The 16,953-nt window shown below is 45.3% G+C and overlaps 1 protein-coding gene across 2 annotated transcripts in view; it reads left to right on the forward strand.

Moving 5' to 3' along the window:
• Positions 1–2,357: 2,357 nt before the first annotated feature.
• Positions 2,358–16,953, forward strand: part of WDR59 (WD repeat domain 59) — a 93,761-nt gene continuing 79,165 nt past the window's right edge. For both annotated transcript variants that reach the window (XM_044255729.1, XM_044255730.1), the window contains exon 1: positions 2,358–2,526. In XM_044255729.1, coding sequence (XP_044111664.1) covers positions 2,473–2,526 — 54 coding nt within the window. In that variant the 5' untranslated portion in view covers positions 2,358–2,472. The remainder of the gene's footprint in view (positions 2,527–16,953) is intronic.

Here is a 16,953-nt window from a genome sequence, read left to right on the forward strand (position 1 = left end):
TGTCACATACCCAAAGTTATAGCCATACCTGATTATTTGCTAGTCACTTAGTGGATATTTATTGAGCACCTACTATATCCAAGGCTGGAGGCAAATAAACAAACAAGAATATGACATGTTAGATGAACGGACTCATTTATTCCCCTGTGACAGTGTGAACGCTCATAGAAAATATTCTTTATCTTTTCTTTTCTCCGGCCTTGAACCTGCCTTGGGATTTTTGTTTCTTTTGCTTTCTGGCCTGGTGAGCTGAGGCTCTTCTCTCCAGAGCAGCCTTTGGCCCTTTGTGATAGAGAACTGGGAGGAAACTTGAGAGGCAAGAAGAAAGGCCACTACAGAAGGGTGAAGGCCAGGGCTGGAGGGGTTTTTGAAGGGCTGCGGCGTGTGAGAATAACTAAGAAGTGAAGTGTTTTGAGGAGAAGGTGGTGTGGTTCTGTATGGCCTTGTGGGTGTAAAGAGTTACAAGTAAAGGGGTGCCTGGGTGGCTCAGTGGGTTAAGCCTCTGCCTTCAGCTCAGGTCATGATCTTGGGGTTCTGGGATGGAGCCCCACGTCGGGCTCTCTGCTCAGTGGGGAGCCTGCTTCCTCCTCTCTCTGCCTCTCTGCCTACTTGTGGTCTCTGTCTGTCAAATAAATAAATAAAATCTTAAAAAAAAAAAAAAAAGAGTTACAAGTGAAGACCTTGAATGGTTTTAGAAATTACTTTCAGTTTCACAGAAGACATCCTTTTGGCCTAGACAGTACTCTGGGGGCCTGACTCTATATGCTTTTCCCATTCATTAATTGGACCAATATGGAAGGCCTTGATGCGTAGTTACGAAGCAAAGCTGAACAAAACAGATCTGGTCCCTAGCCTCCCAAAGCTTGAAAATATTAAATAAACAAACAAATATTGAATTACAAATTGTGATGTGTATTCCGAAGGAAAAGAAAGCAGCTCGGCTCTGTGACTGTTTTTCAGGGAACTGCTTTATCTTTGGAACGCATTCCCCCGTCTTCACACTTAAGGGTCTTTGTTCACTTTCAATGCTGAAGTGCTTTTTTTTATAGTGTCTTCTATGAAAATGCTGATATTACACTGAGAACCTTAAATGTCACCTTGCATGGGATGCCATGTCGGGTTTCATATTTAGGGTGTCCTTTCCTAGTACATTGCTTGCCAGTCTTTTATAAAGCCCAATTCAGGGGTGGCTGGGTGGCTCTGTGGGTTAAAGCCTCTTCCTTCGGCTGGGGTCATGATCCTGGGGTCCTGGGATGGAGCCCCACGTCGGGCTCTCTGCTCAGCGGGGAGCTTGCTTTCTCCTCTCTCTCCACCTGCTTGTGATCTCTGTCTGTCAAATAAATAAATAAAATCTTAAAAAAAAGAAATTAAAACAGAATTTAAAAAATATTTTTTCATGATTTCACTTTAATATTAATGCACATTAATATTAATAATACATTTTGTAAGTAAAAATATCTGTGTTTCATAAAATGAAAAAAATTTATGGGGCGCCTGGGTGGCTCAGTGGGTTAAGCCGCTGCCTTCGGCTCGGGTCATGATCTCAGGGTCCTGGAATTGAGTCCCGCATCGGGCTCTCTGCTCAGCAGGGAGCCTGCTTCCCTCTCTCTCTCTCTGCCTGCCTCTCTGCCTACTTGTGATTTCTCTCTGTCAAATAAATAAATAAAATCTTTTAAAAAAAATGAAAAAAATTTAGTGGGAAGAGTGGCAAATCTTTTCAATGTCTGGCTTAATAGAAAACCGCTGGATTCTCCTATCTGCTTCTGACGTTCAGCTTGTCACTATATACTACATAGCCTCTGGAAAACCACTGTATTTTACACTGGTGAAAAAAAGAAACTGTAGAAGGTAAATAATGGCCTTAGTAGAATTATGGGAAGTTTCGCCTTTGGAGACCCTCTGGGGTCCCTGGTCACTTTGGTAGGCACTGCTGTACTGTAAGAATAAATCGTGCCTTAAGACTTACCAATGCCTTTACGGCAGGCCTCCGGGGATGGAGTAAACCTTTGGTTTGCGCGAATGCTGGGCTTTGGTTTGTAGGCCATCTGGGCCTCGCGGGGGACACGAGCGACGAGATAGGGAGGACAGCATGCGCCTCCCCTAGCCAAACCCGCACTCGCGAGCTCTCGGCGAGTTACCCACGCGCTGCTCACCCTTGGACTACGACTCCCGGTACAGCTTGCGGCAAGGGGGCGTGTACCATAGCGGCAGGGAGCGTGGGTCACTCAGGCCGAGTGACGGAGTGGAGGGGGCGTGCCTGTTTTGGGTCGGCGCGGTGTCGCAATTGGAGGAGCCGGGAGGAGGGGCGGAGCCTGTATTTGGGTCAGCCAATGGTTTGAGGTCTGGAGGAAGAGGGGGACGGGGCGTGGCAGGGCTTACTCGCGGGCTGCCTGGGGCTCACCGAGCCCAGGAACGCGAGTTTGCGGGGTGTGGAACGCGAAATCCTGGGGTGGGGGCGGTCGGGTGCAGGAGATGGCGGCGCGATGGAGCAGCGAGAACGTGGTGGTGGAGTTCCGTGACTCCCAGGTGAGTCGGGGGCCAAATGGAGCCTTCTGGGCATGCGCCCTCTCTGGTTCCCCTCCCCCACGCTGCCGGGTCTGTCTCCCGGGTGGCGGAGCGACCCTCCATCCTGGGCTGGGGAGATGGGTAAGGGGGTGACCCGGAGCTGTCAGACCCGAGCGAGCGAGGGGAGCCTTGATGACCGTTGGGGGCGGTTGGGGCGGGCGCGGACGGGGTATGGGTTCCCCGCGGGGGTCCGGGGAATAGGGTCTGCCTTGGGACACCGAAGCGCAGAGACTGCGCGAGAGTGAGTGTTGAGGGGAGGCTTCCCAACACCGGGGTGGTGAGCGAGTGGGTCTGCTCTGCAAGGCTGGGGGACTCGAGGCTTAGTGACTTTGGATAAGTCGCAGAACTTCTCTGAGCTTCAGCTGCGTGGAGGTATCCTTGGCTCACAGGACTTTGGAATGGATTCGATTAAAAGAAACACAAAACTATAAAGTGCCTGTTTCGGCAGCTAAGCTTTGAAGTGGCTGCTGATGCTAGAATAGTGGAAAATACCTTATAGGGAATAGGAGTGTGCGATGTACGTATAGCCCAGGTTCAAATACCTGGTTGGAAATCCCAGCTGAGCCCTAGCCTGTCATCCCTTCTCAGCTCGTCACCTTTCTCACCTGTGTGAAGGTGAGAGTCGTGCCTGCCTCACAGGGCTGGCGTGAGAATTGTATGATGTATTATTATATTTAGGATATGTGGTACAGTGACGGGCACGTGTTAGCCTCAAGGAACTTTAGCATTTACTAGGTTTTTTTTTTTTTTTTTAACCATTTTTTAATTTCGTGCCTTCCTAATGCTAGCCCTTGTGCTAAGTGATTTATCTGCATTTACTTTCTCTAATTCATGAGAGAACCAAGATAAATAGTTATTAGCCTTTTTATCCAAATTGGGGGTGGGATTGTTCAGTGTACAGCTGATCTCAGGTGACTTGGCCAAGGTCTCCCATTATGTGGCGCATTTGGGCTTTGAAGGCAGGTATCTGACCTCAGGGCTCTTGGTACTTTGCTTCATGTTTTAGCAATCTGTGTCCAGTCCTTTCACAACAGCTAACCCATTTCCTCTCCCCATCACCTAGGACAGTGTCTTGGTGATTCTCTCCATTTACTCAAGAAATATTTGTTTTTATTTTTTTTAAAGATTTTATTTATTTATTTGAGAGAGAGAGAGACAGTGAGAGAGAGCATGAGCGAGGAGAAGGTCAGAGAGCGAAGCAGACTCCCCATGGAGCTGGGAGCCCGATGTGGGACTCGATCCCGGGACTCCAGGATCACGCCCTGAGCCGAAGGCAGTCGTCCAACCAACTGAGCCACCCAGGCGTCCCTCAAGAAATATTTATTGACTACCTTCTGTGTGCCAGGCTTTCATCCACAGATTCATTCAACAAGAATTTACTGAGCCCTTGCTAGGTGAACACTGCACCGTGTATCAGGACTCAGATGATTTATACTGAAGGCAAATCTGGATTACAATAAGGGGTGATGTGGTTTCTTCTTTCTAAAACTCCATCCCTTTTTTTGCCATAAAGATTTACAAGTGGGGGGCGCCTGGGTGGCTCAGTGGGTTAAAGCCTCTGCCTTCAGCTCAGGTCATGATCTCCGGGTCCTGGGATGGAGCCCCACATGGGACTCTCTGCTCAGCAGGGAGCCTGCTTCCTCCTCTCTGTGCCTGCCTCTCTGCCTACTTGTGATCTCTGTCTGTCAAATAAATAAATAAAATCTTTAAAAAAAAAAAAAAAGATTTACAAGTGGAGGAGCCCCCCCACTGATTTGCTCTGTGGTTCCCTCTGACACATAGCCCCCATGGAGAATGTGAGCAGCAACATACAGATTAAAGCATTCTAAGGTACTTTGCACTGTCAGCACGGTGTCTCTGGGAGGCCTGCTGTCCCATGGGAGGCGCCAGACCCCTAGGGAAAAAGAACTGTATTCTTGTTACCCTTCTTGTTAATTGCTTTCCCTGGAGACTGGGAACAGTCATGTATAGTTACCTCTGAGCCTATTAATTTGGAAGCTACTAATCTGCAAATGCTTTAATTCTCAGGGAAGCTCAGGTAGTCTCATCCCTTCTGTATAGAGCTATAATTGGAGAGACCTGCAGAGAGGATGCGGACACATATATTAGGATGTATGAAGTAATATCAAGTAATTAAACCTGAACAGCAGTGGTCATAGTAAGAGAACAAAGTAAATTGGGTAATTTCACCGCCTTGCGGGGGTTTCTATTTTTCTTTTTGATTTTTCTATTCAGTTGGAAGGGTACGACTTAGTTTGAATTAGCATGGTTTTGTGGTTGTTTCTGGTGGCAACTGGAGGGGATCTAGACCCACTTTATTAACTTTATTTATTCATGTGGAAAGAAAAAAAATCAAAGCTCTTCATACTGTTTTCCTCACAAGGGAGGACAGACCGATAAACTTGTCAAAACCCCCTGCCTCTAATTAAAATATTTTGGTTTTTCGGAGAAAAAGCCCAGCCTGAAAGGTGAAATTCTTTTTCTTCAGTTTCTTTCTTTTCTTTTTTTTTTTTAAGAGTTTATTTATTTATTTGTCGGAGAGAGAGAGAGCAAGGACGCGAGCAGGCAAGCAGGCAGAGTGGCAGGCAGAGACAGAGAGAGAAGCAGGCTCCCTGCTGAGCAAGGAGCCCAATGCAGGACTCGATTCCAGGACCCCAGGATCATGACCTGAGCCGAAGGCAGCGGCCTAACCGACTGAGCCACCCAGGTGTCCCTTTTTCTTCAGTTTCTACAAGTGCCATTCACTTTATGAAACCATGCCTTCAGATATTACCATCCCCAATTAACAGCGAAGAAATTGTGGTACTTAACAACTACTCTGAAGTAATCCCTGGAATGGATGAGTGTTAAGAAAACGTAGAGGTTACTTTCTAGAAAATTCAGTAGAATTTTCTGCAATGATGGAAATGTGGCATTGAACAGTTGAAATGGGGCTACTGCAACCAAAAAATTGCATTTTTAATTTAATTAAAATTGAATTAATTGCCATGTAAATAGCCACTTGTATCGAGTGGCTGTGCTTTTCCAAAGTACATGGGAGATGAGATCATTACCCCTGGCAAAGAGGTCGGATGGCAGAACACGTAGTTCACAAGCCTCTAAAACAACAGAAAGAGCGGAAACAGTTCAGAAAATGATGGGAAGAAGACACGAATTTGAACTCATGGCTCATAGCAACAGTTTGCTTAATGTCTCTGCTTTGGCATCGTGAGATGTTTCAAACTCAGTTTTCCAAAGTAGCCGGCCATACTCGGGGACCATCTCCCAGCACCCTAGCTTTTCGCTGCTTTCCAGTTCATCCTCCACAGAGCCAGAGCGGGTTTTTTGTTTTGTTTTTCCTTTAAAACCAGGTTTACTGGGGCGCCTGGTGGCTCAGTCGTTGGGCGTCTGCCTTCAGCTCACATGATCCCAGGATCCTGGGATCGAGCCCCACATTGGGCTCCCTGCTCAGCAGGGAGCCTGCTTCTCCCTCTCCCACTCCCCCTGCTTGTATTCTCTCTCGCTGTCTCCCTGTCAAGTAAATAAAGTCTTTTTTTTTTTAAAGATTTTATTTATTTATTTATTTATTTGACAGACAGAGATCACAAGTAGGCAGAGAGGCAGGCAGAGAGAGAGGAGGAAGCAGGCTCCCTGCTGAGCAGAGAGCCCGATGCGGGGCTCGATCCCAGGATCCCGAGATCATGACCTGAGCCGAAGGCAGAGGCTTTAACCCACTGAGCCATCCAGGCACCCCAAGTAAATAAAATCTTTAAAAAAAAACCAACCAGGTTTATTGAAGTATAATTAATGTACAGTAAAATTCCCCTTTTTATGTGGACAGTTTGTTGAGTTTTGCCCGTGTACGTAGTCCTGTAACCAGCGTTACACTCAAGAGTAACACTCCAGAATTCCTTGGTGTCCCTGTGTAGCCAGTTGTAGTGCCTCCCTCTGGCAGCTGCTGAGGTGATTGCTGTAAGAAAAGGAATGGACAGTGTGGCAGTCTCTGAACTTGGCCTCTCACCCTTAACTCAGTGCCTTTGAGATTGATCCATGTTGTTGAGCATCAGTTAGTCTGTTCTTTTTTTTTTTTTTTTTAAGATTTTATTTATTTGACAGAGAGAGAGAGATCACAAGTAGGCCGAGAGGCAGGCAGAGAGAGAGAGAGGGAAGCAGGCTCCCTGCTGAGCAAGGAGCCTGATGCCGGACTTGATCCCAGGACCCTGAGACGGTGACCTGAGCCGAAGGCAGAGGCTTAACCCACTGAGCCACCCAGGCGCCCCTAGTCTGTTCTTTTTTATTGCCCACGGGTAGTACTCCGGTGTATGGAGAGACCACAGTCTGTATCCGTTCACCTGTTTGTGGATATACAGGTTGTTACCACTTTTTGTCGATTATGATTAAAGCTGTCATAAGGGGTGCCTGGGTGGCTCAGTCAGTTAAGCGGCTGCCTTTGGCTTAGGTCATGATCCTGGGGTCCCGGGATCAAGTCCCATGTGGGGCTCCCTGCTTCGTGGGGAGTTTGCTCTTTCTCACAAATAAATAATATAAAATCTTAAAAAATATAAAGCTGTGATAAAATATGAAGGTGATTTTTTAAAACCTAACTTTAAAACCTTAGGGGAACCTGGGTGGCTCAGTCAGTTATGTATCTGACTTCAGCTCAGGTCATGATCCCAGAGTTCTGGGATCAAGCCCCACATCCGGCTTCCTGCTCAGTGGGGAATAAACTTCTCCTTCTCTCTTTGCCACTCCCCCTACTTGTGCTCTCTCTCTCTCTTATCCTCTCTCTCTCAAATAAATAAATATCTTTTTAAAAAAACCCTTAACTTGGGACGCCTGGGTGGCTCAGTGGCTTAAGCCTCTGCCTTTGGCTCAGGTCGTGGTCTCAGGGTCCTGGGATCGTGGGATCCAGTCCCGCATCAGGCTCTCTGTTCAGCAGGGAGCCTCCCCCTCCCTCTTTTCCTGCCTCTCTGCCTCCTTGTGATCTCTCTCTGTCAAATAAATAAATAAAATCTTTAAAACAAACAAACAACAACAACAAAAAACTCCTAACTTATCCCTCCTTCAATGGAAATGCTTCAGTGACTTCCTGTTGGACTGAGTGTAGAATATAAATTCCTTATTTTGGACTGTTTCATGGGCTGGTCTCAGCCTACTTCTCGGATCACATCTTACACCTACTTTCCCCCTCTGTCTCTGTTTATTTTCGTCTTTCTTCATCTGCTCCAGTGTGAGCTCCCTGAACGTAGAGATTTTGTCTTGTTGACTCCTGCTGTCTCCCTGGTGCCTTGAATAGTGTTGGTACACAGTAGCACCCAGCAAGTCTTTGTTGAATGAATAAATTTTAAAAAATCAATTATGTTGATTAGTAGTATTAACACGAATTAGGAAAAAGTGTTTAGGTTATCATGGTTTTTGAAAATAAATTTTAGAATAATTTTAGACATACAGAAACAACAGGAAGATAGTACAGAGGGTTCCCATATACCCCGCACCGGGTTGTCTCTACTAAAAACATCTTGCACTAGTATGGTACATTTTCCACTATTAACGAATCAGTATTGATATTATTATTATTATTATTTTTTAATTTATTTTTTATTTTTTATTTTTTTTTTTTTAAGATTTTATTTATTTATTTGACAGAGATCACAAGTAGGCAGAGAGGCAGGCAGAGAGAGAGAGAGGAGGAAGCAGGCTTCCTGCTGAGCAGAGAGCCCAATGCGGGACTCGATCCCAGGACCCTGAGATCATGACCTGAGCCGAAGGCAGCAGCTTAACCCACTGAGCCACCCAGGCGCCCCAGTATTGATATTATTAACGCAAATCCGTACTTTCCTCATATTTCCTTTGTTTTTACCTAAAGCTCTTGTTCTGTTCTGGGATTCCATTCAAACTACCACATACCACATGCTGTGTGGTCATCATGTCTCTTCAGACTCCTTGGCTATGACAGTTTCTCAGACTGTCTTTGATGACTTTGACAACCTTGAGGAGTACCAGTCAGGTATTTTATAGAATGTCCCTCGGTTAGGATTTGTCTGATGTTTTTCTCGTGATTAGCCTGGGATTATGGGTTTTGGGGAGGAAGACCTCAGAGATAAGTTGTCATTCTCATCCCGTCATATCAAGGCTACTTGCTGTGAACATGACAGATCACTGTTGATGTTGACCTGGCTGAGGTAATGCTTGTCAGGTTTCCCTACTGTAAACTTGACTCTTTTTGCTTTCTGTCTGTTCTGTACTCTTTGGAAAATAGTTAGTATATGCAGCCCAAATTAAAGAGTGGGGACTCCTTTCTTCCTTCTTTCCCCATCCTTCCTTTCTTTCTTCCTTCCTTACCCCCCCTTCCTTCCTATCTTTCTTTCTTCCTATCTTTCTTTCTCTCCAATTAGTTGCTTATATCAGTGTGAATTCTTAGATACTTATCTATACTTTGGATTATAATCCAGTCCTACTTTATTTTTATTATTTTTACTTTGTTTCTCAGATTGTCCCAGCCTTCACCTTTGGGAGCTCTTCAGGTGGTTCATGTGTTCTTGTGACATACCCCCATCGTTGTTTTCATTTGTTCATATGTCTTTTACTTTTTTATTATTTATTATTATTTTTAAAAACATTTATTTGAGAGTGAGAGTGAGAGAGAGCACAAGCAGGGAGGAGAGAGGGGAGCAGGTTCCCTGTTGAGCTGGTAGTCTCATGTGGGGCTCGATCCCAGGACCCTTGGATCATGACCTGAGCCCAAGGCAGACACTTAAGTCACTGAGCCACCCAGGTGCCCCTGTGTGTCTTTTAAATATACAGTACTTTCTTATTTTTTGGCACTGCAAGTTGCTAAGCTTTTTTTATTTTATTTTATTTATTTGAGGGAGAGAGAATGAGAGAGAGAGAGCATGGGAGGGAGGGTGAGAGGGAGAAGCAGACTCCCCGCTGAGCAGGGAGCCCCATGTGGGCCTCCATCCTGGGATTCCAGAATCAAGACCTGAGCCGAAGACAGTTGTTTAACCAACTGAGCCACCCAGGTGCCCTCAAGATGCTTAACTCTTATCATGTATATTTCCTGCCGTAGTCCCCAAACTAGCCATTTCTCTAAGGATCCCTGGTTTCTTTTATTGGAGAATGACATCAGAAACCAAGATCTGGGGCGCCTGGGTGGCTCAGTGGGTTAAGCCGCTGCCTTCAGCTCAGGTCATGATCTCAGGGTCCTGGGATCGAGTCCCACATCGGGCTCTCTGCTCAGCAGGGAGCCTGCTTCCTCCTCTCTCTCTCTGCCTGCCTCTCTGCCTACTTGTAATCTCTCTCTGTCAAATAAATTAATAAAATCTTAAAAAAAAAAAAAAAAAAAAAGAAACCAAGATCTGGTGCTAGATATGCTCACTGCTCTTGGGGTATTATTGCCTGTAGGCACTCTCATCTGACAAAACAGGAAATGTATGTGCATACTAATTTGAGTGTGTGTGTGTGTGTGTGTATATCTCCGTATGTAATCATCTGTATTTTAAGCTGAAATATGAGTTCATACTTAGCATCTTCTACTCTAATCCATTATTACAAGTGTCATTGTGCCACCCTTTGCCTACTAGTAACCTCCCACTCTTACTGTGAGAAGCAGGGCCTCCTCTGCCATCCTTCATGCGTTTACGTACTTGTTCATTCCAAAAGCCTTGTACAGTGGCTTCAGAATTGTTCACCTGTATAGCAGGGACTTTATATATTCGAGCACAGTGCTTATGTACAGTTCTTTTCTCTGTTAGTCTTACAGATTTCACTAAGGTTTTCATCTTTTTTTTTTTAAAGATTTTATTTATTTATTTGACAGAGAGAGATCACAAGTAGGCAGAGAGGCAGGCAGAGAGAGAGGAAGGGAAGCAGGCCCTCTGCTGAGCAGAGAGCCCGATGTGGGACTTGATCCCAGGACCCTGAGATCATGACCTGAGCCGAAGGCAGTGGCTTAACCCACTGAGCCACCCAGGCGCCCGGTTTTCATAATTTTTAAGCAGCCTTTTTCACTTCTCCACACTGTGGTCCAGTCTTTTCTTTCTTAAATTTAATTTAATTTATTTTTTTGAGATAGAGAGCACAAACAGTGTGAAGGGGCAGAGGGAGAGGGAGAAGCAGGTTCCCTGCTGAACTGGGAGCCTGTCTTGGGGCTTGAGTCGAGGCTCCTGGGATCGTGACCCCAGCCAAAGGCAGATGCTCAACTAGCTGAGCCATCCAGGCACTCCCTGTTTTTTTTTCCCCTCCCTAAGATTTTACTTTATTTAGTTTTTAAAGATTTTATTTATTTAGAGAGAGTACACTTGAGTGTGCTCAAGCAGGGTGGCGAGGGGAAGGCAGAGAGAGAGAGAATCTTAAGCAGACTCTGCACTAAGCACGGAGCCAGACACTGGTTTTGATTGCATGACCCCAAGATCATGACCTAGCTGAAACCAAGAGTCGGAAGCTCAACTGACTGAGCCACCCAGATGCCCCTTAAGATTTTATTTCCAAGAAGTCTCTACACCAAACTTGGAGCTTGAACTCACAATCCCAAGGTCAGCCGTCCCATGCTTCACCGACTGAGCCAGCCAGGTGCCCCTGTCGTATAATCTTTATGAAGCATTACCTTTTCTTTTCTTTTTCTTTCTTTCTTTTTTTTTTAAAGATATATTTACTTATTTTAGAGAGCTACCCTACTTATGTACCCTAATATTGGGTGACTTACTAGTCTCAGCATTACTGCTACTTTTCCAGATAAAAATTGAGGCCTTGCTTTGTTTTCTGCTCTAAATAAAATAAAAAAACAAAACACAACTTGGCAAATTTTTTAGCTAGGAGGAATGTTGTGAATAGTTGATAGTCCAGATGTTTCCTGGGGCCATCCAGCTTTGGTCCCTGCTTTTCTAGTTTCTCTTCAAGTTCATTTTGGAAACTATGGGGATGGAAGGGCACAGAGGGCTGTTTTGGGTGGAAGTGACTATTAGGTTGTAAAAGCTGCAAATTATTTGTTTTCTAGAAAATTTGATAGCAAAATGCAGTGAAGAATGGGGGAGGAGTAGGGTACCGCCAGGGAGTGCCGGTGTTAGGACCCAGGTTCTATCATCTCACTGTCATGTGGTCTTGAACAAGTTAGTTCCTTTTTAGCCTCAGTTCCTTTATCTATAAAACAAGAATAATAGTATCTGCCTGTGTCCAGGAGTCCCCGTACCATGCCCAGTTTCACTAGGAGGATTCACTTTCGTATTTGCAGTTAGGATTTATTGCAGGGAAAGGACACAAAGCAAATTCAGAGCAAGAAAGCACATGGTGTGAAGTCTGGAGGAAGCTAGGTGCGAGGGAGCTTTCACTGTGGAGTCACTCAGAACATGCTTAATTCCTCCAGCATCGAATTCTAGCGATACCTAGGAAATGTGACCACGGAAGCCCATCAGAGTCTCAGTGGCCGAGTTTTTATTTGGGGCTGGTCACGGAAGCATCGTCCAGCTAGGTGAACCACACCCTAAGAAGGGCAGCAGGTGCTCAGCATAAACCACATTGTACTCGAGGTGTGGGTAGAGTGAGCCACTCTTATCAGTTGGGGAATGGTGGGAACATTCCAGATCCCAAGTTCCCAGGCGCCAGCCAAGAACCAGCCTTGCAGGCAGGCCTTTCTGAGGTGAGCAGTCTTGTGCCTGCTACGCTCTTTTCTGCAACACTACGTGACAGTGACTGCGAGGATTAGATGAGATAGTCCCCACCTAGCACTTGACCAGCTTATTTTAAGTACCTGATACATGTTAATTATTATGGTTATATCAGGAAACTTGGTAAGGATGCAACAAATAGCCTGACAAAAGAGCCTTATGGAGCTGAGGGAACCTTTGGAAGACAGCTCATCCACTTTCTTATTTTATAGATGGGGAACCGGGGACTTAGGAAGGAGAGGTGATTTTCCTAGTCATACCCAGTGTGAGCCATTCAGCTTGTGAGAACGCAAGGATGTTCTCATTTTAAAGAGGGAGACTTCCCGGAAGTGCCTGGGTGGCTCAGTCAGTTAAGCATCTGCCTTCAGCTCAGGCCATGATCCCAGGTCCTCAGCAGGACCCTGCTTCCCCCTCTCCCTCTGCCACTCCTCCTGCTTGTGCTCTCTCTCACTCTGTCAAATAAATAAATAACATCTTAAAAAAAAATAAAGAGTGACACTTTCCAGAAAACACCCACTGTGCTGAGTGTGTGAACACTTAGATAGAAACCTCTAGAAGGTATTATATGAGGATGGTTCAAAAGCAGCCCTAGCAGCAGTGTCTCTGATTTAGAGACTGGATCTCGTCATTTGAAACGTTCTGATCCTTTTTATGTCCACCGGTTTTAGTTTGTGGTTTTATTCTATGAAATCCAAGAGTATGTACATTACAGTCGTTACTCGGGCACGTGACAGACTGAGTTTCGGGGACCTGACCTAGCTCTGACTTGTGTTGATTGGATGTTTCCACTCTGCATCATTTCGAAGGATGAACGGGCAAAGTGTTTTTGTATTTTTGAACAGCTCTTTCTAATTCAGCTGAGGTTGAGAGAGGAAGAGTTGATTTCTTTCCTAGTCCCTTCAAGTAAACCGAGATTTTGTTCTGCAGATGGCAGTGGTCTCTGTACAGGGGCTTTCTTCTGTGTTGAATCAGGGTAGAAAGGTAGTCTTATGAAGTTATATATTACAGATTCTTCCCAGAGAGATAAACCTTCTGAGAGAAGCATTGTGTTTGTACCAAAATTTAACTGTAAATCCAACATGGATTGGAAATGCAGTCTATCTCCAAATTCATTGTCTCCTGACCATTGTGAAGTATCATCCCTGTTGTTATCTAAAAGTTGAGACTATTACAGTGTAAGCCTTTTTCGGTGGTAGTTTTATTGAAATATCATTGACACATCATATAATTCACTTGCTTGACGTGTACACGATTTAGTGGGTTTCATTATATTCACCAACTGAGACCAGTGCCACCATCATTTGTAGAACATTTTCCTCACCCCCAGAAGAAACCTTGTACCCTTTAGCCATCACCCCTCAGTCCTCCAACTCCCCCAGCCGTAAGCAATCACTGATCTGGTGTCTTCTCTACAGATATGCCTTTATGGATGTTTCATAGATACGGAATCACATATGCAACAACGTGGCTGAAACTAGAGGGTATTATGTTAAGCTAAGTGAGGCAATCAGAGAAAGACAATTATCATATGATCTCACTGATATGAGGAATGTGAGAAAGAAGACAGAGGATCACGGGGAAGGGAGGGAAAAATGAAACAAGATGAAATCAGAGAGGGAGACAAACCGTGAGAGACTCTTAATATCAGGAAACAAACTGAGGGTTGCTGGAGGGTAGGGGGGTGAGAGAGATGGGGTAGCTGTGTGATGGGCATTGGGGAGGGTATGTGCTATGGTGAGGAAAAAAATAAATGTAGAAAATATATATTCTCATATAAATACAACTAAAAATAAAAAGAAAAAAAATGAATCACATAGTATGTGGTCTTTGTGATTAACTTGTTTTGCTTAGTTTTTGTGTTTTGTTGTGTGTTTTTTTTTTTTTTTTTTTGGAGAGAGCATGTGCATCGGGGAGTGGGGGGAGGGCCATAGGGAGAGGGAGAGAGAATCTCAAGCAGATTCCCCGCTGAGCGAGGAGCCCGAGGACGGGCTCCGTCTCATGACCCTGAGATCAGGACCTGAGCCAAAACCAAGAGCCTGGCACGCAACCAACTAAGCCACCCAGGCACCCCTCACTTAGTTCTTTTTAAGGTTCATCTTTGTTATGGTCAAGTAATATTTCATTGTAGGGCTATGTCACATTTTGTTTATCCATTCATCAACCGTTGGACACTTGGGTGGTTTCTGTATCTTGGCTGTTAGGACCCATGCTGCCATGAGCGTTTGTGTATAAGTTTTGGTGCCGCATAAACTTTTAAGACCCCTGTTGTCCATGGTAGCTCACATCTATGCAGTACATACCATGGGCTGTGCCAGGCATTGTACTAGTGAGTCAGTTTTTACCCTTAAGCAATTGCAGTCAAATGGAGGGGATGTATCAGTAAGTAGAGGGTTATTATAAAATATCACAAGTACTGTGTACAGATAACCCTGGCATACTATGGAAGCACGAGGGAAACACTGGTGAGCCACTGGGTGTGTGCAGGAGGGGGTGGGTCAGAACTTTCTGGGACAAGTATGCCCTGAACTGTGAAGGACAAGAAGGGATTGGCCAGGTGAAGAAGGGAAAAAAGTGTCATCCAGGCACAGGAAGCAGCAGGTGTGGGGATCCAGAGGTGAGGGGGAGGGTGGTGCTTGCTTGAGTTTGGAGGGCTGGCGGGGATTCATAGTAAAGAATTCATCATGGCCGGAGTGTTGGGATGGAGTTGGAAGGTGAGCGATGTGAGCTGGGCTGTAGAACTGAGCCCAAGAGAGGTCTTAAGTGATCTTTACTGTCATGCTAACAGTGCTGTCCTTCATTGTGTGGGGTGTGGGAACCACTAAAAGAGGTGCCGGAGTAAGCCCCTTGACACTCCCTGGATCCAGCAGAATCCCTGAGCGGGGAGGAGCAAGGCAGGTATCTTGCTGCACAGGTGTCTGACCCAGTGAGGACTGACACAGGTCTGACCGAGGCAGAGATTGGGAGAAATGGATTGATGAGGAACAGACCAGAAGGGGACATCCAGAGTCAGGGGGGAGCTCAGAAGAAGGTCAGTCATGTCATGGTAGTCATAGGTTTTCAGGAGGGAGTGATCATTTGTTTTTAAAATTTTATTCATTGATTCATTTATGATTTTATTTATTTATTTGTCAGAGAGAGAGGCTGAGCAGGGAGCCTGATGTGGGGCTCGATCCCAGGACCCTGGGATCATGACCTGAGCCGAAGGCAAAGGCTTAACCGACTGAGCCACCCAGGCGCCCCTCATTAGTTCTGATACTGCCTTTTTTGTGTGGAGGCTTACACAGTCTCACGGAGTTGATACCTTTTTATTTGCCGTCAGCCTGCCTTTTCACATCTATTAGTTACATATTTTCCAGGCCAGCAAGAATCAAGCACCACTGTCAATGCTATGGTAGTCTTATTTCATAAAGGTCGTATGACTCCTGAAGTGTGTCACCAAAGCCACCATCCTGCATTTGGAGGAACAAGGGCTAGGAAGAACTTTATTCTCTTTGGTTTAAAGATACTGCTTTCGACAGGAAACAGTTCTGAACAGTAAGTCTATTTTCCTGCAGGCGGGAGAGGACTTTTCAGTATCTAAAAACAAGGGTTGAAAGAAGGTATGATTGGAATTTTACATTATAAAGCGTGGCTAAGATGCACACATTTTGTTCCTTGGGTTTCTCTATTCTAGTTGAAGGCTTCACACAGCAGGCAGTGAGCTACTGAAGTTTATTATTCTAGAAGGTATTACAGAAGAAAAGGAACTAAGATAAATTCATGCATGGTAAATTATCAAGGGAAACTACTGAAAAAAATTCTTTGAGATGTCAAGGAACGCCTCCTTGGCTCATTATGGGCTGGAGGAATCCAGATTTTGACCTGCTTCTGATCTGCTTTCCAAAGAGCACATGTTCACAGAGCCCCTCTTTGGGTGCTCTGGGAGAAGTAAGGTAGATCCTGCCCTGTAGGGGATCCCCAGCTAGTGGGAGAAGATAAATGTGTTCAGTAACAACTACCACATAGCAGGTGACAGCCATTTCTGTGTCGGGGTTAGGAGGTGCTTTGCGAGAAGGTAGAATCCCCGTCGTGGACTCTGGGTGAGTTTCTTAGAGGAGGTGTGTCTTAGGACCTAAAACATGAGCAGAATTTCCACAGCACAGTAGGAGACAAGGACTTTCCAGGTGGAAAGATGAGCTTAAGCATCTTAGAACTGGGAACTTTGCTGACCTTCCAGAAAGGTGAATGCTTCGAATGGGTGTGGCCTGGGCAGGTAGAAGAGGGAAGGTTAGACTGGAAGGTTCTGTAAGCATCTTATTTGGAAGGATCTGAAGGCTGAGGAGTTGCCACTTGATTATCTTCAGTGGAAAACCTGCAAGGTTTTAGAGCAGTGGATTGATGTAATCAGAAGTCTGCTTTCAGAAATTTCAGTGTGGGCGGGAATGGAAAATGGAGAGGGGAAGGTACGCTGTTGGGAGGGAGTTGGTGTAGGCTGTGGGGGTGTGGGGGGGGCAGGCCTGGAGGTCCCAGGCCAGGATGAGAGGCATGGAAACAGGAGAGGCTTGGGATGCCTTGGAAAAATAGTATTTTTTATTATAAAATCATGTGAATTTGTAAGTAATACAAAAACGTAGGCTCATGTGGAGGAATGAAACAAAAACCCTATAGGAGTAACTACCATCTGAGCATTCTGATGGGCTTTCTTCAGGGTTTTTTAGGCATAAGTAGCTGCTTGAAATTTCAGTTCATAGCACAGTATAAAATATCA

This window comes from Neovison vison, chromosome 7 (genome assembly GCF_020171115.1).
Source record: "Neovison vison isolate M4711 chromosome 7, ASM_NN_V1, whole genome shotgun sequence".
Taxonomy (NCBI): Eukaryota; Metazoa; Chordata; class Mammalia; order Carnivora; family Mustelidae; genus Neogale; species Neogale vison.